Source organism: Nylanderia fulva, unplaced genomic scaffold, assembly GCF_048542155.1.
Source record: "Nylanderia fulva isolate GAGA-0341 unplaced genomic scaffold, ASM4854215v1 Scaffold35, whole genome shotgun sequence".
NCBI classification, from domain to species: Eukaryota; Metazoa; Arthropoda; class Insecta; order Hymenoptera; family Formicidae; genus Nylanderia; species Nylanderia fulva.
Window position 1 is genome coordinate 1,734,911 of NW_028190422.1, and position 25,080 is coordinate 1,759,990.

Genomic DNA, 25,080 nt, shown 5'->3' on the forward strand with positions numbered 1-25,080 from the left:
AAAATATATACTTACTTAAATGCAAATATAATTACAGGAAAGAAAAGGAAATATATTTATAAATAGTATAGATTATTAATAAATGTTTATACACACACATATATTCATTCAATTTGCGCTAATTATCTCTTGGGCAACGTTCATCAGAATTGATTACTCAATCTGTTTATTAAAAAAGAAGTAAATAAACTCTTCCTTGTTACGTTCCTGAATTAGTACCGTTACACCTAAACTGGCGGAGCGTTGAACCATAAGGTGTGCAGGGGACTCCCGACCGTCATTCCACGATACACCACCAACAGGTATACCTGAGTAAACGAACGACAAAAAATCATCGTGTGCAAAGTATATCATCCGTGAAAATGTGTAAATAACACGTATACGTTATTCGTGCGCGATTTCTCGTTAGTCTGCGAACTGAACAAGTGACGTTGGCAATCCGTCCACGTGATCACCAGTAAATCAAGATGAGCAGCTAGTAACCTGTTGCTTTAGAGAATAATATGGAGAAAGCAAAAGAAAATAAACTGGTCGACGAGGTGAGCGAGAACAGGGACAGAAAATCCAAGTTCTGGGCTTATTTATTATGGTTGTTTGGCGGATTCTTTGGAGCGCACCATGTGTACCTCGGTAGAGACGACCAGGCATTCGTTTACATCAGCACATTCGGTGGCTACATTGGTGTTGGTTGGATCAGAGATATTTACAGGATACCTGCCTACGTGGCTGATGCGAACGACGACCCGGCGTTTATCGAGAATTTTAAGCAAAAAGTCAGAACGAATCGAAAGGTAAATAAATATTCTACGAGCGTTTAAAATCATCGTTGCGAATGACGTTATTGGTCTTAATATCTACGTGGTTTTCATCGACGTATTATACATTTAATTTTTGTTCATTAATTTCTCGTGTATCATTGCTGTTCATATGCGAAAAATTGATGATGCCAAGTAATATGATCTTCGTTTGACCAAAATTGACGAACATACATAAATGTATACGTGTGCAATTTGCGATTGAAAGCATTGTAAACTGATGACGAATTTGAACTTGTTGCTTACAGCCGCCGTTTTCCACAGCGCGATTCTCAGCGGAAACTGCCGTCGCCTACTTGTGGGCCGAGATATTCAATAGCGCGATTCCTCAGGACGAAATATACGGCATTAATTTCAGGCATCTGTTGCTCTTAATACCAACCGTGATCGCGCTCGGTAAGAATTTGTACTAGAAATTAAAATAATCAAAGATTAACAACGTGTCGTGAATTTCCTTATCGTGCGGTTTCTTGCAAATTATTGTTTCTTCGAACGATATTTTAATGTTGCGATAGTAATGCAACGTGCTCGTTAAAAATATCTGACGTTACTATGTAGAACAAAACAATAGAAAATAGAATTCTAAATTTTTTTTGAAATTTTATTACACAAAATATTTCTTGAATTTTAGCAAAAGCTCTTTCTATCGATATTGCAAATTCAATTTTTCTCTCTTCATTAAAAAAATTAATAATACAAAAAATTAGAAAAATAATTTAAAAAATTTTTTTAGACATACAAACATTTTAGCTAAGTTTTTATTCAGTGTTAATTCAAAAGGTGTATGGACGGTCGGAAATATTGGGAGAGAACAAGGTTCAATATGGATAACGCTTGCCACTGCTTATCTATTTTATCCGACCTTGTACTACATCGGCGACGACACCATGTGGATCTTTCTCATGGTAGTCGCTTCGAGTCTGAGCTTCGATACCTTCAGCAAACAATGGCGACTGAAACCAAAAAAGAAAAAAGGTTTTGTCCGGCGGATGGCGCTTTTAAGCTTAGCCATTATGCTGTACTTCGCAATTATCGGTAGCTATTTATATTTCAATGCGGTTATCACGGATAGCGAAGGCGAAGAGATCAAACTGTCAGAAGCGGTGCAGCACTTCCTCACTTCGCCTATATGGACAGATCTCAAGGTAAATTTATGATGTTCAATCTTTAAGACATTAAACTGTGATCTCTTTTATGTATTATTTTTGGTTGCGCGCTAGGCAAGTTTGGAAGCCACGTGGAACCAGGCGAAACACCAAGGTTTCTGGGCAACGTGGGCGCAACTAGTTGATCTTACAGATCCTCGAGGCGAAATAAATGCTTACAAGGTTAAACACGGTCATTTATGAAGCTTTATCTGGATTTAAAAAATATGAAAAAATATATAAAATCAAAAACTCACACTTTATTTTGCAGGTTCTGGGCCTTTCGCAAACCGCCTCACAGAGCGAAGTCACGGCACGATGGAGAACTCTCTCCAGGAATAATCATCCCGATAAGGTTAAAGGATCGGAGGAGGAAAGGCGCAAAGCTCAGGAAAAATTTATGGAGATTCAGCAAGCGTATGAGATTCTTTCACAAGCCAAAAATCGTAGACAACGTCAGAATCGCCGTTCCGAGGCATAAACCGTGTGCGACATTAATTTGAAGATCAGTAAAGGATAAATAGACCGACCGAGATAAATGATCGAGGAAAACCAGCAATATCGATTTAAAATATAAGAGAATTAGTCAAATCAAACAGTCGATTAATAAGATATTTATTTAAACAACCATCTGATAATAACTGCATCGATATAAAATCTTGTAGGTAAAACGTGTATTATAAGTTAGAGGAACACCTGCGATATACGTCGATCGCAAAATCGCCCTTCAATTATTTTTAACCGGCAAAATTTACTCGAGTTTGTTTCGACTTCGAGATCACTTTTCCTTTGGAAAATTTGAAATTCCATTTAGCGATAAGACGACGGGGACAGGAAAGTCTTTGATGGATCTTCCTGTATCACGATTATTTAACGTGATTTCACAGAATCTCCCATGTAATCGCGTTTACGCACTTGAATCTCGTTCCGCCACGTCTCACACGATTCATTCTAAGCTTTAAAAACTAAAAATAAAATTTCGACCGGCTCGAATGTTTGCGCATCCGGCCGTGACGATGGTTTACATCAAAAACAATCTCGAGAGCACGATCTGTAGACACGAAAACACTTCAAACAACAAATCGATCGATAATCGTGATTTATCGGAAGCGATCGAGTTTCGAGGATCTTCTCTCTTTGATTTTTGCGAACGTCCACATTTGAGAAATGCATCGCTATAATATTTTCTTGGCGAGGTAAAATCGGAAAACCTACGAGATCTACTTAGAGGCTCCGGACGACGTTTAGTCGTACGGTTATAGGCAACAATGGAATCGAATAATACGTAAATGATCTCGGATAAAGATGATCACAAATCACTCTCTTCTCTCTGTTGTCTTACGTCAAGCATACTTGCATAATTTTCCATCGCGATTGTTCAACGCAAAACGGGCGACTAAACACGGTTCGCGGCCGCGATAGCTTCACGTTAGACTACTTGCTCTTCTTCTTCGAGCGCAGTGGCTTTGCGATGGAATTCTCGATTTTATCCGTAAAATTTGTCCCGTACTTATCCGAGGTCTTTTCCAAAAAATCTTGCGGCGACACCAACGTCACCCTGAAATATGACACAATTTTTTTCTTCACGTATCTCAGAATGTTAGTCTCAATGTTATTTAATTTTTAATAAATGATTTAAAATTGCACAAAGAATATTTTGATGTTATTTTTGCAAATGATAAGACTAATCTTGACTTCCTAACAGACATCTTACCTTAATTGAGGTACACTCAATGGTCGTAGAAGACTCTTTACTACAGGTGACTGTTTCGGCAGAGCTGGACTACTCGCGCAGAGAGCCGCACTGGTGAGTTGTGACACGAGAGAGAAAGTTCTATCTGGACTTGAGGTAGTGCGGAAGACTTTCCTTATTTTCGATTTCAATCCCGAGGAAGGTTGCGGTAGAGGTGCCGTAGGTATAGGTGTCATCTGTATAATTTACATAAGATTTGTATAGATTTACATAAAATTACATAAGATTATTCCGGCGCAAAGAAGACGCAGTTGGAAGATTATTCAATGCCAACGCACTTTTCCTTGTAATATTTTCGCAGCCAATTCAGGTTCGCTGCCCCAACGACAAGATGTTGTTCTTTCCAAAAGACGATGCCTCGCGAATCTCTCGATTACTTCGGCGCACATGTATCTCCCGCAGAATCTTGCCCACTGTTCAGCTCTCAAACCTCTACCGTGATCGCGTAATGTAGGATTTGCTCCTAGAATTGACAAAAACAAGTTTCCAATTTTTATATACACAATAAGTTTTAAGAAAATTCCTTGAGCGATGTATATAAATGATTATATTTTATACAATATATATATATATATATATATTGATAATTACCCAATGCTGAATTTTATATAATTATTTTATATATTTTATAAATTATGAATTAATAATTTTTAATGAAAATTGAACTAAACTCACCGGCAAACAGGAGAATCTTCGCGCATTTGGTTCTACCTTGAAGGGCGGCTTTCATGAGCGGCGTAAAACCCAAGGTATTTCTAGCATCCACCTCGATATCTGGACATCTCTGCAGAAGAATGTTGAGGCATTCGGTCTGTCCTGTCAGACACGTGACAAGGAACATGTACTGACATCATCGATGCTGTCTTTTTTTCGCGCACGATTGCTAATATATTGTATTTCATAACTCGTGATGTTTTGGCTCGCAACGTTTAATGGCATGCATTATCGCGTCGCAGTGCGAAATGCTCCGATGTTTTTGCTATTTCTGGCGACGCAATAGGATTTCTGTGCCGACACGAAAATTCTGCCGGCAGATTTGGCATTAGGCTTAGATCGGGTTTCTAACATTTCCTCAAGACGTTTCTGGTATCATTGCACTATGTATTGTTTTCATTTGTATTTAAAAATATAACGCAATGGACCATATCTTGGGATATGAAAAAATCTGGCAGATAAGAGATTGTATAATTAAAATATATTTATTTTTTATTAAATTATTATTTCCTCATTCGTGGAAAGTCGACTTTAATAAAAGAAATATAAAATTGATAAAATAAAAGAAAATGAAGAAAAATGTGCGAATTAACAGTTTCCAACTGTTCATTATTTTCCAATTTTATTTGAGCCTATAAACCATCTTGAGTCGTAAACATAAATAAGTGTCTTGAACTTTGTTCTGTTATATTCTTATGCTATATTCTTATACTATGCCTATTCAACGGATGTATATGAGACGTTTTGGAATCACGTGGCTGGCGTTCGCCATTTTTTAAGAGGGGATAATCACGCAGCAGAAAAGAAGCAGAGATAAACACCGAGATAAATTATGTTCTAAACCAGCTGCAGAGGAAAAGGTGGGAGAGGCTTTTCTGAAAAGAACGAATTTTAAAAATTCCTATGAAAATTAGAACACATCATTTTCGACGCCTACTGATAGTTATGCATACTCACGGATCGATTGATGCAATACTTATTCTTGTAACTTTTCCTATGAATAAACGCAGCCAGCTCTATTTCTTCGTATCTTGCCAGATACGTTTTTGGAACATTGAATATAATTGCCGAAAATGATATTCTGAATCTCAAAAAGACGAGTCAGAAAAAGGAAGATAACATATTTCAAATTTTCGAAATTTAAATTTAAAATATCATATCAATATCGTATAATATTGTGCGTATGTGTGTATGCGACATCGATAATATCGCATTTTCACTAATATCATTGTAGGATTAATCACGATTTCAAATCATGATTCGGAGAAATGAGATTCTGTAAAGTTATGGAATTACGAAATTAATTAATTCTCAACGGATTATCGATATTTCGCTGTTGTTGCGCGCATCGCGCATAATATCGCGGTATCACGAGACATTGATTCATCACGCGATATTATTCATAACATAATCGATCACACTCACCGGCCTGGGCGGCAAAATGGAGCGGTGTGTTGCCCTCATTGTCAGGCAGATTTGGATCCACACCTTCGAAAGAGAGCGCCAGTTCTAGCATTGCCGATGCACCATTCCCAGCCATGTAGCTTATGGCCGTCTGCAATCGAAAACAAATAATCCCGCTTTAGTTTACACTGAAAGCACGCTCAATTACGTAAACTCGCGCTTCGAACGAAACGTTATTCACGGCCTCTTCGCGCCCGATCGCCGATGTCTCTTTGACCATGACACAAAAAAACACGCGAGATTTCACACAGTTCGCGGATTTTATCCGCTAAATCTAAATCGATGACTAAATAGATAAATCAGAGCTTAAATTGCGATAAATCAGAGTTCAGTTCAGGTAATGTTCAGAATCGAGTATACGACCACTATATTTTCCATGTTAAGTATACGAGTATTCAATCGAATTTATCTTTGAATGCTGTTCACATGTTACTATATTTGACTGGCATGTAGCATGTAAATATATTGAAAAGGAGAAGTGAAAATCGTGTTTTACACCTTGATTATTGAAATGTACGACATGTTCTCTCTGGTAGAAAGATGCTCTCATTCTGCTATTGTTTGCTACCGGCTACCGTCGTCCACATCGGGATGCACAATGGACTATCCGCTAAGAATCAATTTATTAAGTGGCTATTGAACGTTGTAACATTATTGCTTTGCTTGCGTCAGCATGCGCCGATATACAAACAGATGTTAAAGCTTAAGCTATACCAACAAACGGTTCGGAAGAAGACGCATTTGCTTGTAAGACGTTGCGCGGATCGTAAATGTAAATCGACAAACACAGAACGAGCTCTCTTTTGTTCAATTTAAACAAGATCGTCCGAATGGATTAAACAGTTTACATTTTGCAATTTTCCTGATGAACAATTTTTAATACCATCATTATTTTTGTAGTTTCATTCATTATCTAAAGATAGAAGAACCATTATGATTATTAGAAATACTATTAAAATTTAGATACTAAAAGAATAAAGACTGATTTTATATACTTTTGTATTTATATTCGAGATATATTTAAAATATTTTCTTGTTACCGTTCTGATTTTATCTCCCTTATTCTTTTCCCACTCTTCTCTTTCTTACTTCTCTATGAAAAATTTGGGACAAATTCTATTTTTAATTTTACATCTTGTTTTCTGATACGTATTCTATATGTATGTATGTGTGTGTGTATGATTCTTGGAATATTATACACATAAAATTATAGATAGAATGCTGTCCTAAATTTGGTTACTAATTATAGATTATTTTAAGCTAATTTAACATATAAAAATAAAGTAGTTTCCATTGCTGCTCCAGCTGATTTATGCAAATTGTATGTCAACCTCGCGCGCGGATCTATCGATCCGCAGTCTCATTAAATCATCGTCGACATTCGTATCGGTTCGCTTAAGGAAATCGAGTATCTCTTTATTGTCATCTCAGGGTTGACGGGTAACCGTTTCATCACGCATACAATCGATCTAGATCGAGATCGCAATTCCTTGACGCAACATACATATGCTGTAGCTCTCGTTATCATTCTCTTCCCGCTTCATTTGCGCGATCTTAGAAGTCGCGATACCGGGATCATCCGTCAAAATTACCCGCAAAATCCACATGCCTCCCATCGTTCTGACCTTAATGCGAAGGTCGACCGCATTCTACCTATGAAAGAAGAGACGAAGTGCGATCCAGACTTTAATTGCTGCGCGACATCGCCGCACATGGAATGCGGTCACACAAAGCAGGAAACTCATCCCAGAGATCGAGATTACGCGTTTTCGAAATATAAGAACGCACTAGTGCTAGTTTCAAAGAATTTCGCGTCTAATTGTAAGATATTGGATTGTGAAAATTTAATGAAACGCTACAACACATTGTTGTTTTCCTAGAAATCGACTTGGTTTTATTCTCGTACACTGAAAAAAAATTTCAATATTTTAATACTGCCTAATGAATTATTTATTTGAAGCTAATAATATCGACTTGATATGAAATATGAATATTTATTTGATATAAGAAAATCTTTTTCAAAACAAATAAAATATTTATTTATTTCAAATAAATGATTTATTTAGAAGTATTCAAATAAATATTTATTAATTTAATCTTTTTTTCAGTATATGAAATCATTTGATAATAATGAACGCGTATCATCTTTGCGAGACATTAAATTCCTTTCGTATTAACAGACGAAAATAATTATGGCAATATCTCTTCGAACTACACGTCATGCGTTTATTTCCTAATTGTGCGACCAAAAATGCCCACGATTGTGCAAGAGCGAGTTAAATTGAACAAGAGAGTCATTTTCCGTTTTGCAATCTTTGCAATAATTAATAAAAAATTAATTAAAAACGATCCTGGTAGAAATTGCCTTGCCGGTGCCACGACACTTACTAGCACCATGCAAGTTTGTCACACTACAGCCTTATCTAAAAAAATTGGAAAGATACATAATCAGGGCCATCCTTGCGCCTGATATATAAATGGCGTGGTATTCATTATAAAGTTAAACGGCTGCAAGTCTGGATTTGACCAGACTTCTAATGCGGCTCATATTTGCGCCACGTCAATTGCTGTCGAGATTTTTATTGATTTTCACATTTAATGTATATCTTTTGTCATACATATATCTCTCGTTTTTTGGATCCTTTCCTTTGCCTGGATTTTTTGCATGCAGGGAAATTGTTAAACGACTATTTAGACGTTTACGCAGAAATTTGTGCGCATATATATAAATATATTGTTAAACGGAACTCTTCCGGGCCTTGTTTATTAACAAATAAATTTTTTTCTGTCGTAAATAATCTAAAAGTAAGTAACCATACTCATAATTTTTGGCACCAAATACAGGGACGACTGTGATAATAACTACAATTTTATCGAACATTAGAGACTTTAAGAAATTGGTCGAGAATAAGAAAAATTATACAAGAGAACAATCAGCACAAGATACAATTCAATCTACCTACCAAATTTCAATTTTACGATTTGACGAGAATAGAATGAGACTATAATTTTATTAATCATCAATCAATGTCTCGCGGATTAATTAATACAAATGTTAAGAAAACATTTGTCTGCTTCCTTGCCATCTCTCTTTGTTCTCTTTTCAAATAGCAATTTTAATATTCAATTATTTGTCGATTAAATTTTATTAATATAATTGAAATTATGTGACAAATTGCGATAATAAAAACGATGTTGCGTTACGAATTAAATGCGTGGTTAAGGATATATGCATTGTAAGTAGGGATGTGCCGGATAATAAAATTACCGGATACCGGATATCGGATATCCGGTAATAATATGAAACCGGATACCGGATATCCGGCCGGATATCCGGTATTATAAATATCCGGCCGGATACCGGATATTTACCGGATATCCGGTACTAATAAGTAATAATTTCTAACAGTGAAAATATTTATTTAAACACGTGTGAACCAGACTTAATATTTATTATACCATATATCATGTGTTTAGAGTAAATTTAAAATGCCAGTATAATGTATTTACTATTTATAGTATTTATTCGACATTACTCACAAATCACAATCATAATCATAATCAAAATTTAATATTAATAAATTTTTCATGATGAATAATAACATGTCAGCGTTTTCTGGTGACAATCTATTTCGATTATCGGAATAAACCAATTTTCCTGCACTGAAAAGTCTTTCTGAATGCACGGAGGATGGTGGAGCGCTTAAGTATTTCAAAACTAAAGTTTTGAGATTAGGGTATTCTAAAATATGAGTCTTCCACCATGTTAAGGGATCCTCATCTCTCGGTGACAGAGGTAGCATCAGGTATTTTGATAACTCTGCATTATAAACTGCAGCTTTCTTTTTGCTTCTGTCACTGGGTTGTCTTGTAAAAGTTGTTTGACTTGATGAATCCTCAAAACGCGCATATGCGTATGTGCGTGCGTCCGTCCGTTTCTCGTTTCGTCTCTATTTCCTTTATAGAGTTATCAAAATACCTGACGCTACCTCTGCCACTGAGAGATGAGGATCCCTTAACATGGTGGAAGACTCATATTTTAGAATACCCTAACTTTTCACTGATATTAGAAATTATTTAGAATCTCGATTCTCGAATTCTGCATCAATTTTCAAAGTTTAATGATATCCGGCTATCCGGCCGGATACTAATGATATCCGGCTATCCGGCCGGATACTAATAAAGGGCCGGATAGGCCGGATACCGGATTCTTACCGGATATCCGGCACATCCCTAATTGTAAGTTTCACGCAATTGCCACGTCATCTTTTTTTTCAATCGAATAATCAAAATCATTTTGAGAAATAATCGCGCACATTGCACCTAAATTGATAAGTGGCAAAATATTTACATTCTCTAAAGTAAAATAGTAATATAAATTATGTGAATATTTAATACAATCCGCATTATAAACTTTACGTAACATATGGTCTTTATTTCAACAAAATAATCAAAATTTCAGATTGACAAGTGACAGGATCGTCATTTTTTAAATTGATATTTTATGTGTCATTATTTATTATTACATTATTTATTACATTCTTTACAATTGGAAGGCAATATGCTTATATTTTAAGAAAATTTAACGCTTTTAAAGCTCATTCAAAAACAAAACTTTTAAAATAAAATATTTAATAAATCCACATATAATTATAAACACGCAACATTAAAGCAGCTTTTGTTAATTAAAGATAATTCTTCAGATAGATTTATTAAACATATTCTCCACCGTTTTTCGTTTTCAGAACAGTATCATATGTTTGCTGTCGAAATATGGTAATCGTATAATTCTGAGGGTGTAATGTTACACTCGACTTGTCGCAGAGTTGAATGTCGACGAGCAATTCGGTACTTTTCCATGAGGCAACATGCACAAGGGAATCGTACGTAGATACTAATGAAAGCACCGCAAGCATGGAATTCTTACCGAATCGCACTGGCGGAAAATCACCGACTATGAACGGGTTTGTTTCGTCGGATCGATCTTTCATCGCTTAAATCTGCACGGCCGGAAAACAGACGTGCTAATTATACAGAGTTTCGTCAGTGATTAGAAAACTTCCCCAAACATACTATGTTAATTACGGCGATTATCTGATCGAGGTGTATCGCAATGCCAAGTAGCACGAAACGAACCGAATTCTCTTTGGATTAAGGTCTTTCTCAGACAAAGCTTAAAGACGAAATATAAAAAATTATAAAAATAAATAAATAATTATAAGAAAGAAAATCCCAAAATTATGTAAAAACACTCTCATTCTAAATTATGTATAAATATAATATTGTTTGAAAGTAATATTAAATTTTGCTAATAGTAAGAAATATTTAGAATATAAATATGATATTTTTTTAAATCGGCCAACAGAGTCAAAGCACGAATAATTAATTTTTCGTGCTTTGGCTCTGTTGGCCGATTTAAAAAAACATCATATTTATATTCTTAATATTGAGAGCCGATAAAAATATTTCTTTCTAAGAAATATTTGTTATATTTAGTAAAATAAGGAAAAATTATTTTATTAATTATATTATCCTTTTTGTATAATAATATATATTTTTTTAACATTCTATTTTTTGAACTTTAATTTATTGAATTAATGAAAAGGAAATTTAGAGAGATACATGATATTCATCTGAATATTTGCCGTCACAATTAACTCTTATTCGTCGGCAATCAATTGTCGAAGAACCCATAAGGACTTGTCTGCATGTTGTCTGCATTTTTTGAGGAGCGAAATTTACGCCCATTGAGAGATGTTGGAATCATTCTCTCTCACACACACACACACACACACACATACACACTACTAGGCAATTTAAAAATAGATTCATTCGAAGGCAAAATTTGTTTTCTGCCGTCGCGCACGACTCGTTCGGCCTTAATTGCACTTTCATCGATCGCGAATCGCGCGCAGTTAATTACGGATTGCCGCCGGCTTTCCAATCCGTCAGATTCGTTTTAGCGTAATCTAAACGACCATGTCTCCTTCGAATGGTGCAGATTTGAGAGAATTTCCAGCGAGATGGGACGCATGTGAAGGCAAATATAGTTCTCAATTCATTCAATCAATCTGTCTCAAATGTACATTGATTGTAGATATATTTTTTTATCAATTTTTTAATTTTTACCATACTTCTTTTCTATATATTTTTTTCCAACAATCTGCGAACTTTGACACATTGAATTTTCCTCTTATTTTGTTCCGCACTACGTAGTCGAAAGTGTAAACGTAGAATATGGCAACGGGGAATATTGTAAAGCAGTTTTAAAATGACGAGACATTTCAAATGTACATTAATTGTAGATATATTTTTTTATCAATTTTTTAATTTTTACCACACTTCTTTCCTATATATTTTTTCCAACAATCTGCGAACTTTGATACATTGAATTTTCCTCTTATTTTGTTCCGCACTACGTAGTCGAAAGTGTAAACGTAGAATATGGCAACGGGGAATATTGTAAAGCAGTTTTAAAATGACGAGACGCGATGAGAGATTGCAATTAGAGACTAATGAAATTAATCCGAAAATGTCTACTCACCCTGCCGCTACTGTCGACTACGTTGACATCCATACCCTTCAGTCCCACTTTCCGAGCCTGGGTGACGATCTCTTTGAGACCAGTGTCGTCCGCTTCTCTGGCTGCCCTCAGAAGGGCCGTAGGGCCCCCGGAGGGTATTTCCCACGAGGGTGGCACTTTCGTCTTAATCGGTTCTTCGCGCACGCGATCTGCAAGATTTACGTTCGTCGTGATATTTTTATAATGTCTCATCGCTGACACTTTAATCTCGCGCGGATCAGCTTTATTGGATTATTCGCGCGGCACCGAATGTCTAATACATCAGTCCGAGATGTATCAAAAGTTTACCGCTGAATAAATAATCCTGCTCTGTATACATCAGGAGCATGATTTGAGTTGGCATGTTGCTCCAAATTTCACGGTCATAAATTGTAAGCGACATTTTAAAGCTCCTATAACATTCTAGACGAATAGACTATCTTTATTATTAAATTAGATGCATATTTATTTCATATGTAAATCAAAATTCGCGTATTATGGTAATTTACTATGTCGACAATTTGTTCCAATTCATCAAATTGTCATCGCATATCGTCAAAGCATCGGTACATAATACTCTTGAGATCTCTCTAACGTGAAACGAAGTGTTTATCGAGATTCAAATATTCTTATCAGTTAGTGTACTTTATCACGACTGATGTCACACATTAAGATCAATTTCCCGACACTAACAAACGTAACGCGTGTCAACGCGAAAGATTTATGTACATAAAAAATCTCAACAAGTCATTGTTGTTTACGTAATAGCGATAATCAGTGATTCTACATCGCGTATATACAGAGTGTCATTTAATTGGAGCCCAATATTTATATAGCAATATTCCTCGTGGAAAACTGAGTCGAAAAGTCCTGTACCATTTTTTTCTGTAAGGCATAATAAAGTAGTAATTATTCAGTAACGTTAATACATTACTGAAATAATCACTATTTTATTATGCCTTACAGAAAAAAAATGGTACAGGACTTTTCGATTCAGTTTTCCACGAGGAATATCGCTATATAAATATTGGACGCCAATTAAATGACACCCTGTATATAAAAGAAAAACAATATTAAATCAGAGAGAATTTAACTATTTAAATACAAATTTTAATTAAAAAGTTACATTAGCATTTAAAAATTACATCAAAAAGCAATCAATTTTTATGAAAGCATTCTATATTACCAATTTTGATATTTAATAAAATGCAATGAATTCATGAATTCATCGTGTAGTAGCTTACCTTGAAGCACACCCTTGCGGTAGATCTTAACCTCGTGGACGGCGGACTTCCGGTACGGCGCGCGTTTCTCCTCGAAGCTGGTGTCGGAACTGAAGGAAACCGATTTCTTCACCCCAACGCCCTTTTTCTTCCAGCTCGTCGACAGGGTCTGAACGCTGGGGGATTGCCGTAGAACACGCACTTGGGCACCGTCACCGTTCGTCAGGATCGAGAAGTAGCTCTTCAGACCGGAGTACCTCGAGGACGAGGAACCGCGAGGAAGCTCGTAGCCGTTCGACGGCCTGAGAAACCTATTAGCCGACTCGTCGTCCAGCGAGTTCCTCTCGGCCTGCTTACTGGAGGGATAATGCGCCAAGCTCGTCAGGAAGGCGGAAGACTTCTTCAGGATACCCTCCTCCGGCAGCCGCTCTAATGTTCTCTCTCTCGCTGGAAGACCTGCACGAGCCACAGTTCTATATTTGGCCGGTGTCACTTTGCAAGACGTCTCGATGCGTCCACGCCGATTGCGAGTTTAAATAGACGCATCTATAGCGGCGTGCAGATGTTCGCACGTGTAAACTGTCGTAAAATATACCTGATTGTACTTTGCGCTAATCTCGCGCGAGAATTTGGCGTATCGTTAGGACCGATGCAAGAGAAAACTTTTACTTTTCTTTCGAGCTCCGACCTGAACAGACGAGTATGGAACAAGAAAATTTCCCGAAGGAAAATTTCAACATGGAGAGAATTTTCTCTTAGAATTGACCCCGAAAATCATGGCGATCGTGGGATAATATGGTGTTGGAAGAATTTTATAAGAGTTCCTCTGATTAATATTTACCATAATAAAAAATATTAATATGTACATACATAGTAAAATTAATCGAGTATATTTTATATCTTATTGTGGTAGATATTAATATTTTTATTATGGTAAATATTAATCAGAAAAACCTTTATAAAATTCTTCCAATACCATATTGTCCCAGGATTACTATGATTTTTAGGGTAAATTCTAAGAGAAAATTTTCTCTGTGATACAAATCATTGTACATTTCTCGCATGCTTAATTCGACTAATTTTGTAACAGAATAATTTTATTAATTTTTAATTATTTTATACGATTTACTTTTGTAATATTAAAGTTTTAAAAGTATATTGCGTTATTTTGTGAAAATTATTTTGTGAAAAGATCCTGTTTAGTTTGATTTGCAATTCTAATCAGAAATTATGAGAAATATGCGATTATCATTAGTTTATATTGTTTCGTAAGTAATTAGTCTCTTTCATCACACATATCACTTAATAGTAGTCATAGAAAAATATAAATAATACAGAAAATTAACGATTCCGTTCAAAAATGATTCCATCGCAAACTAGCACATTTAGAATGCAAATAGCTATTAACAGTCTAACGATAATTCTTCAAAGAAATTATTTATTGAAGATTACTGAACAAGAAAAAAATTTACATTGCCATAAAACATAATAGTGTATAATTTAACGTTATTATAGTCATTAAACTACTGAACACAAAAGATTATTAATACTTGTTAGTCAAACAGACTTATTTTAAAATCAAAAAGAATAAAAGATTAATGAAAAAATACTTGACAGAGAACTGAATGATTTCGGTTGGAATCTTTAGAAATGATGCAACGTACTTTCCTTCAGATCCTTCGGAACGGAAGCGGACTTGATTATTCCTCGCTGAATGCCTCTCAATTTCGTCGAGTCTTTGGACACGTTTTTCGGTCTCCTCGAGTCCTCTTCGGCGAGGATGCTGCTCCGAGCGGTCTCCTCTTTGCAGTGGATTCTCCCGTTGATGTTAGACGATGCCCGTTTCTTGGCGATGACGCTGGTCGCCGTTGTTTCACTCACGGCGCGGTTATTTCGAGCGAGTTCACCCCTAGAGGCGATGATGCTGTAGTTGTTAACCACGCAGCAAGCAGTGCTCGATGTGCACTTGACGCGTCTATGAGAGTCGTTCTCTTGCCACCTGGCCTGCTCCTCGAGGATTCGTCGGACTTTCTGTCGAATAACGTAGGAAATGACGAGAATTATTTTTGAGACAAAAAGATAGGATATTCACGAACTGTGTCACGGCTTGCATTTCATCTCAGAGCTCGATTCGATCAACCATCAACTCAATGTATTCTGTAAATTATATTTTTGTCTACCATTATTGCAGGTTGTTATTTTACATTTAATATATCTTTAAATTTCGAAGATCTCTCTGATTACTTTTATAGAATTTAATAGACTTTAAATTTAATATTTACGCTAAATTAAAATGTAGTATAAAAGCAATTGTTTTAATTATTAATTATAGTATATTGTTTCTTAATTTACATAACGTATCACTAATCACTATTCCATATATTGAAATCTTTTCCATCTTTTTCTTAATTTAATTTTCTCAATTATTATCAAAATATCTTGGAGAAAAATTTATTTAAATTTAACGGATGATAAACTTGAGATAAACTTGTTATTATCGAATATAATTTGGTTCACTTAGATATTTTTCTCCACTGTAACAATAAACATCAGTACTCTATTTATAAGACACGCAATCATATCATAAACTATGTCAACAACACAGTTTGTCCTACACTTGTTTACTCACATCACAAATTCTTCATCGAACTAAATACCGAAGACGCGATTATTAACGAATTGAGCACACTTTGAAAACGAGTTTGTTCCTTTTTCGCGATCTCGATCTTTCTCTGTGACGTTGATCACACACAGCCTTCAATTACCGGATCCGCTCCAGTCGCGCGATCCACCTCAGAAAGCAACTCGCGCCTTCCTGATGGGTTCACAAGACATATACGCGAGAGAATTCTAGCCGGCTCTCTTTAAACGCGCTATTTATACAGTTAAGCTATCGCGTTGGTCGGTGCCTCGTGTCCGCACGTACACACATGCATCATTAACACACTAATGTGAGCCACGTTCACGTTTTTCCTATTATGTTCACGAGCATCATCGTGCGTATTAACTGTTGCGTACTTACGCGTCTTCGATACTTCCGGAATTCGCGAATCGCAAAATAATCGATAAAAAATCACATTGCACAGAAAACCCAATAGAATGTATCTTTAATTAAATCTCGGAATTCAATAGCTTCTGCGAATATTTTGAAAATTAAATCTTATAAATAAACGCTCAATTTTTTATGTACAAAAAAATTAGAGATGCCTGAGAGAATAAAGGAAACAATTTTGCACTAAGAATTACAATTTATGTAAATTTTAATAATTAAGATTTATTGTCAAATAATGTTAAAGCATTCGTGGAAATATAAAAGATAGGAAAATGCTTTCCTTTAATGGCATATTAAAGATACTTGACATCATCACTCTCTACGGACACATTGAGTATGTTTAACCATGAGCACGAAAAATTGGAGTAACTTACTTTGGAAACGATTTAGATCTCGAGGGAGAGGCGTCCCGCTCATTAAACGTGAATCGCGCACCACACGAGAGCCTGTCAATTTAGGTTTCCCTCTTTTTCTTTTTTTGCGAAATAATCGTACAATGTGCCTGACTTCGCGACCGCTGAATACGCGATACCGCGCTTCGCGACACTTTGCGGAGGAGTCCCGCGAGATAGACTACCGCTCTCTCGAGGCCGCGAGACGTCGCGCGACCGATCCGTCGATGATACGCGTCGACGTAATGAAAACGAGGATGCACGACGGGAGATAGAGAGAGCGAGCTTACTTGTTGAGTGGTGGTCGGTTGTACAGTGGAGACAACGTGGTTGTTGCCGCCGGTGTCCATCGACGTAGTGGTGGTTTCATTGCCTGCCACGAGTTTTACTCTACGACCGCCTACCATCGTCGAGGATCGTGGCTCGGTAAGAGGCTGGAAAAAGGTATCGAAAATTTGCGTGAAAATTATCATTTAATGGCATGCAATTTCGAATAAAAAATTATTTGGTGTAATTGACTTGAGGAAGAAAAAGAGAGAGAACTTGGTTTGTTATAGGTATTAATCCAAATTGTTTTCCTCTCTCTCTCTTTTTTTTAAGTTGATATCACACAATTACGAAATTATAAAATTTAACGAGGAGCACTTTGTCAATCAACAGGATCGGCAGATGACTGTTCGTCGAGATATTTTCTTGGTCGAAATTTATGCTTCATTGAGAAATATAGTGGTACTCTGCGGAGGCTGTAATATAAATTAAAACGCACTCTCTCTCACTCTGGGAGACACTTTTATCGCTGCGAGCTCGCAAATCGTCTCTCCTGTCATGTAAATGTCGCGATTTCCGGCAAAGCGTGTTGGAATCGCTTCTTCGACCTACATCTCCTTTTATTGTTCCACGATTCATCGACACATGCGTTGGAAATCATGGGGAATATGTGACAAAGCTTGAATAAGCTTTGATATATAGATTATTTATTGTAATATATATAGATTATTTGCATTTTTCTTATAATTGTATTAAATTGAGAAAAATAATCCCTTTATTTTTTATTCTCATCAATAATGTCATTTTCATGCATTTATTATTTTAATTAAAAATTAATTTTATTATAAAAATTTATTTATTTATTTAATACCTATATTAATTATCTCTCTTAATGCATGTTTAAATAATATGTACCATATTTCAATCTTCACGTTTATTTAATTATTTATTCGCCGCTATCACAACACGTTATTACGCAGTTGGTGATATTTTAAATGTCATATTATATGTTACATAAGCAATGTATAATCACATAAAATTATTAAGGTTTTTTGCAAGCATATTTTAGAATAAATATCTATCCCGCCTATTGATCAAGAGAAGGAATTTTCTATTCCGTTTATTCGGCGTTTCTAATCAAGCGAACGTTCCTTTTTCTCTTTTTCGTGCCGGGGCGCCGTTAACTTTACGGCCGGCGGAAATTACTCCAAATCCTAGGCGAAAAAAAAGCGAGCAAGGCGATTTCAATAGTAAAACCAATCTCGCTCTCGTAATACTCGCATAAAATCGCCCTTTCATCTTTCAAACGCGTGTACAGTTATTTCAGTGCCGTTACAGAACACGATATAATCCTGTCATCCCGTATAATTTCTGGCTACTCGCCAATATTTTGGATATTTGAACTTTGCGATATACATATATATACCGGCTCATCGATCTGCTTCGACATTTTAGGAAGATCTATTTCTTCTTCGAGCCAAGATAACACCTGAACAAAGACGAGGTTTCAAAATGAAGACTGCGCTTCATTGTTAAAAAAATCATAGGCTTTTTCTTCTTCAACTTAAGTGAACTTTACACGAACGAAATTTTAAATGGAAAAAAAGTACACGCAATCAAATCTTTGACTTTATCGAGCTGTTGTGACTTTCAGGAGGTACGTGTAGCTTATATCGGGACGAACGAGAGAATTTGTGAGAAATTAGCGATAACTATCGCGACCCCGATATATAGGAGGCCTCGAGATTTCGCTTCATTACGCGAGTTGGACGAAACTAGCACGAGCCGAGTATGGTAAATGGGCGCATAGTTATCGCCCCAGTTATCGAGTTTTCGTCGCTCGATTCTCCCGTGTTTGCTCTCTCTCTCTCTCTCTCTTTCCCTGAATAGACCGTTTCATATCCAAACAATTGCGTCGCTTCGTGAAAGCTTCCGCTGGTGTCGACGGGAGCATGCCGACCGTATGCAACAATATCGGATGCTGTAAAATGCGGAGGTGCATATGTGCATCCCCTATTGCCCTCCTGGGATGGTCCTCTGCGCGATGATCAATGGCCGGAAGAACGATCGCCGTTTATCATCGAGCGAAAGAGGAAAGCTTTCCGTTGAGCGCAACAAATTTTATATATGGTGTTTTCCCGACATTTTCGTTGATGCAAACCGTCCGTGTTCCTCGAACACCGAGTCGGCGCGAAATTGATAAGAGCAGCTGATTAATCAAAGCGGCCATACATTATCGCGACGGAAGATTAGTTGCGGTTGCACGTAAATGTCATATCTTGCCGGCTTGCAGCTAAAATTTCAATAATATGACGTCAGTCGGAACTATATCATCCTACATCGACGTTTACAAGACACACACGGCTCGTCGAGTTGAGAAACGTGACTGAGAAACATCACTAATTAAGTATATGTATCGCAATTCGATATATACAGTTGTCTTCCTTCCTTTTCTTGTGTACACAGCTAGAATGATTTCCAAAGTAATAACTTGGTTAATATATTGTGTACACTTTCATCAAGATTATTAAATTTGTCATCGGATACGCGAGAAACCACACCCTCGACGACTTTGTCCACTTGCCGAATAATGCGAGGGATTAATCATTTTTTCCTCAAAGTTTAACGAAAGCGGTGCATCGGGTACCTTTTGTTAGGTGCGTCGCAAGCGTATACTTGCGTATTAATAAAATTTGCGTAAGGGATATCCGGGATTAATGCGACGTCGAGATCGATATCCCGTGATGCACGTGATGCAATGCGAAGCTGATTTATTAAACGCCGAGCGTCGTTTCGGTCGCTATAACTCCATCACGGGAACGTCACTGATCAGCAGCGTCGGGCGGAAGCTCCGTCTGATTGACTTTCAGCTGTGCGTGCTTTCTGACGTTAATTGACCGTGCTGCATGAGAAATCATCGTTCTGGCAGCCTCTACGTTATGGCATACGTAATGTCTACTTGAAATCTCGAACGCGGAACAAAGCTTTCTATCATTAGCCAGCGCCATTTCCGTTTTACGAAAGAAGCAGCTAAATGCATCGCCGATTAAACTGAGTCATTGTTTTTCAAAATAAGTTGCATTTGTGTGACACTTTAGTCGTTGATTTAAATTTGCAACTGTGGCTCGCGTAGTAGACTGCAATGCATCTTATTTTTAACATTGCACTATTATATACGTGCATGATATTTGCATTTAGAATCTCTTAAAACTTCCGCCTTGAAGCAAGAGATATAACACTTGTCTTGATTTAAAAATAAAATTTAGATTATACATATAGTTATTTTAATCTTTAATCAAATATAAAATAATATTCGTAAAATATAAAATAAAAATGTGAAATATATAAATAAATATTAATTATAAAAAAATGATGAAAAAACTAGACGTATCTCAAAAGAAAAATAGAGAGAATTAATTATAAAATACTACACTTGTGTATGTGTATAAAACGTCATCCGTGAGGGACATTTATAAGTAGATAAGACTGTTTGACGAGAATCGAGAAATGAATGAGGAACGTGCACCAAATGATAGAGGGAGAGCTCTGATAAGAACGACAGGAGGGTGAGGCGTGCAAAACCGAGCACGCGAGCTTCTAATCGCTTCGTCTCGAAGAGACTTGACGCTTTCCGTGCCAAGGTCGGCACCCCCGATAAGTTTGGCGTTGAAACGAATTCGAACGGGCTTCTCTTTGGCCGCGAAAAAATTTCTCGATGAAAATCACTCACTTGGATCAGTAGTAACTCAGAAAAAAAAAATATGAAGTCCACTTCCCAAATAATATTCATACACGCGACTTCTGCGAAACACTAATCCCGGGCTATAAAATTAAAAATATAATTTTGTTAATTAATAGATGAACGAGTACATTTGCCTCTCGTGAAGCGAAAGGACTTTCATTATTATATTTATTAATTTGAATTTTTTTTGTAGCCTGTTTGCTTATCTTTCAGAATAATTAATTTTATGATAATTTAAAGTAATTTATATTTTTGACACTCACATAATATACATTCAAAATAATTTAATTAATTCTTAATCTTATTAGTAATATTAATTATGTTGCACGCTTTATTTTTAAAATTTATTTTTAAATGAAATAAACTTATTACTATATTAAAAAGAGTGATTTTAAATATGATCTGATGACTGTATATAGTATGACGGCAGATATTAATTACAATCAGATTTGATTGGCCAAGTGCCAACATGCCGCACGAGGCAACACGAAGAAAAGCCTCGATAATCTGCTAAGACGCGATATGGCTTATTAAGATTCCTCGCGTGTCAATTCGTCGAGGTTACTAATAAGTGTTAATATATGCATTTCCACGCGATATCACCTGGAATAATAATTATGTTTGTTTCGAAGTAACACGTATAATGTGATCGTAAGCTCGAAAAAATCATGCCTGAATCGATACACACATCTTTAAAGTTTTAACCAATATAGGTATCGAAGAGACAAGTTACTGACCGGTTTAAATTTGATGTTAAACGGTGTGATAGCCAAGAAGCTGGAGTCTGTGAGCGTTCCGCTCAAAACCATGACCGTGCTCGTTCACGTTTCGATCTGCTCTCTTCCGGGAACGCTGAAAAAATCAATTAAATCAAAGTTTTAATATTCATCCCTTCAATTATTTACATTTTATTATTTTATCATTTTTTTATAATAATTTATATTTTATTAAAGTTTTTCCGTCTCAAATAATTATTTTACTTTATTTACTATTTATGATAAATATGTGATATTTGTAATTAAATATTTTTATATTAATTTTAAACTAATTATTACCTATCACAATTTTTCGATGATTCACTTAAAAGTATTGAGTTACTTAAAATACAAATAAAAATGCAAATGATCGAATATTAATAAATAAATTGCAAACAGATCTATTGCGCTTTAATTAATATACATTATTCAGCAATAAATATTGGAATTGCGATCTTGACCGAAACTTGAAGTGAACTTGCCAGGAAAGTTTGACATGACCTCTTGGCTCGACCGAATCTCATGTATGTACTCTAGGTCACGGTCTGAAATATGATTCTTTCAAGTATTTGTATAGTAAGATCTTTTTTATGCCATGCGTGTTCTAAATCCATCTTGCATAATTTTATTAGACGTTTTAGATGAGAACGAGAGAATTTTGTCGCGATTTCTTTACGCGATTATTTCGTGCATAAAAAATTTAAAAGTTACTTCCATATTAATAAATTATATGTATAACATTAATAAATATATCCTAAAGTTTTAAATAATGTTATTATATAAATTTTAATATCATAAATTTTAAATAATATTTTCTGAAAAGTAATACCTATATATATAATTTTTTTAATTAAAAAATTCAACACAACAATTAAACGCGGAAATCATTACCTTCGCGCAATCGGTGTCATTTATTCTTGAATTAGGAAATGCAATTCTTGCAAGAGTCTTCTCTTCGGAAACAAGGCGCCGACGAACTCATTCGTGACACGAGTCGCATCATTTGTGCGAGCAATATCGAATCGCGCGAGTCAAATTTGTTTCTAACCACGATCGACTTTCTTCGGATCGTCCGTTCGTCAAGGGGTTGATTGGCTACTGGGCCAAAGTTTAAATTACACCCTCGCACCGAAAGTCTCACAAGGGTTGGAGCGAGGCTTCGTCATCACGCAGGCGCAAATTTCAGCCAGGTGTTACAATGCCTCGTTGATGGAAAATTAAGATGTGTTTCCGCTCGAATTTCAGGAGCTGCGTCGCATTCCCAATTGCTCGAAAAAGCCCGCAGCGGAATTTTAATTGCGTCTCAATGTTATGGCGCTTCACACATCATCGTGTTTTTATATGCTAAAACGCGCACAACGCGGATTTTGAAATTGAGAAAAACAGACAGGTCATTTGGCAATGAGACAAAGCGCTACTTTAATAGTGAATGAGAATTAAAGTTATTTTAACGAGCTTAATTCTAGTTTCGCGGAAAAATAAATATCATGTCAGTTTGCGCACTTTTCTTGCGAATAAACGTAAGGATTATTTTCGTATGTTTACACCATCGAGAACTTATCGTGGTTATACCTCTGTTTCACTCCCGAATGATGTCATAAAGCTCTATTTTTTTGCTCTACGTTTCAATATACAGAATTTTAAATCTGGTTTATATCTGCAATAATTTTAGTTGTTTAATTTATTTTTCATAATCGAAATTCTATTGCGATTAATGTCAATTAGAAGTTTAGCTGCAGGAATTTATATGTCACAGAATTTACGTCTGATCGGAATTGCATAAAACAAGACAAAATTAAATGTCTTGCCTAGTCGCGCTTTCTCATTATTTATTTTATTTATATACATCGCGACACGTATAAATAACGATAAATGCACGTGATTGCGATTGCGTCTGTGGTGTGGTCCAAGATCAATTAGAAAATCTGTCGAAACTAAAAATACAGCACCCAAGATTACTCCGGGTAAATCCTCTCTCGTACTCGACATCGGTTTAAGTGCCTCTTCGAGGTTGCGCGACTCGTCAAGGTTGCTAAAAAGTATCTTCGTCTGACGTCTCGACAGGCTCGAATGAAAAATCTATTTACGATATAAGATACATAATTTTTTTCTCTCTTGCTTTCCTAAAATATTGTGAACGTTCGCGTATGACAAACTTAATCATGATTCTTGAGTGTATTCATTGCCTAGATGATTCGCTGTTATCGTATATTATAGACGTGACAGCTGAACAAATCCAGCAAAAATCGATAACTTTGATAACATCAAGTAGGTATTTTTGCCGTTGTATTCTTACAGAAAACTCGTTGCTGTAAATAACATTCTCTTCGATATTTTCATTAATACTATTTTTTTTTATACTTATCAAAATTTGTTTTAGAGACAGAGATTGAGGCTGTATAATTTTCTTAATATAATATATTATTAATTTATATATAATTTTCTAAATATAATTTAAAATTGTGAACTTACCTAAATTGCATTTATTCTTGACAAGCTCGTTGTAGAGAAACAAATTTACATAACTGTTGCAGAGCGCGAGGACGTTCACACAATTGCTGATCCACCGATTAACGTCGAGACGATGTCCCAGATCATGCTTGATCTACGATGAGCGATTGCGTTGCGAAAATATGTAAAACACACGCGTTTCGCGTAAACGGTGGGCGAATTGTTATCGTGCATTGTATGTATCTGGTCTACCCTCTAAAGTGATCTGGAGACAGGCGCTGCGGCTTCTATCTTCTATCTTGTGCAGAGACAAGTATCGGCTGGTGAGCAGCGCGTATGCTATTTTTGCTTGACCGTTCCTTTGTGGATTGTGCGTGATTAATAAAGACGAACGATGCGACGACGGCGCGCGTCAAACTAAAAAAAAATATCGACCACAGCGATTCAAATTGTCGCGCCGCTAGGATATAAATTCGGGCGAAGGGTTGCTTTCGCGCGAAGCTTTCAGTCCCGACAATCGCCCGATTGAGGTGTTAAACACGTGTCGTTGAGCCATAACAATGACAATAACCTGATTGCGAAGATAATTTTATGTCTCGTCACGAGATAATGGTAAATGTCACTGAACACTTCGAGTTGGCAGCGGTTTTAAAACGCTCTATAAATAAATTTCGAGTATTATTCGTTTCGATACTGTTACAATTTTATTTTTAGACAAAGAGAGAGGGGGGAGAGAGGGAGAGAG

At 36.1% G+C, this 25,080-nt stretch overlaps 2 protein-coding genes across 3 annotated transcripts; one reads left to right on the forward strand and one right to left on the reverse strand.

The window, feature by feature from the left end:
• The first annotated feature begins 221 nt into the window (after window positions 1-221).
• Window positions 222-3,613, forward strand: wus (TM2 and DnaJ domain-containing protein wurst). Its single transcript, XM_029307769.2, has 5 exons — window positions 222-791; window positions 1,064-1,211; window positions 1,596-1,960; window positions 2,036-2,143; window positions 2,232-3,613. The coding sequence occupies exons 1-5, from the start codon at window positions 504-506 to the stop codon at window positions 2,439-2,441; spliced, it is 1,119 nt and encodes a 372-aa protein (XP_029163602.2). The 5' UTR covers window positions 222-503; the 3' UTR covers window positions 2,442-3,613.
• Window positions 2,560-24,940, reverse strand: LOC114935018 (uncharacterized). 2 transcript variants are annotated; one of them, XM_029307763.2, is made up of 11 exons: window positions 24,357-24,940; window positions 21,867-21,981; window positions 17,411-17,554; window positions 15,341-15,707; window positions 13,698-14,132; window positions 12,436-12,623; window positions 5,853-5,982; window positions 4,389-4,529; window positions 3,992-4,176; window positions 3,675-3,889; window positions 2,560-3,518 (listed from the first exon to the last, which is right to left on the reverse strand). In XM_029307763.2, the coding sequence occupies exons 2-11, from the start codon at window positions 21,936-21,938 to the stop codon at window positions 3,395-3,397; spliced, it is 2,001 nt and encodes a 666-aa protein (XP_029163596.1). In that variant the 5' UTR covers window positions 21,939-21,981; window positions 24,357-24,940; the 3' UTR covers window positions 2,560-3,394. The 2 variants fall into 2 exon arrangements, with proteins under 2 accessions (XP_029163596.1, XP_029163597.1); XM_029307764.2 differs by lacking the exon at window positions 24,357-24,940 and adding an exon at window positions 22,776-22,991.
• Window positions 24,941-25,080: the final 140 nt, after the last annotated feature.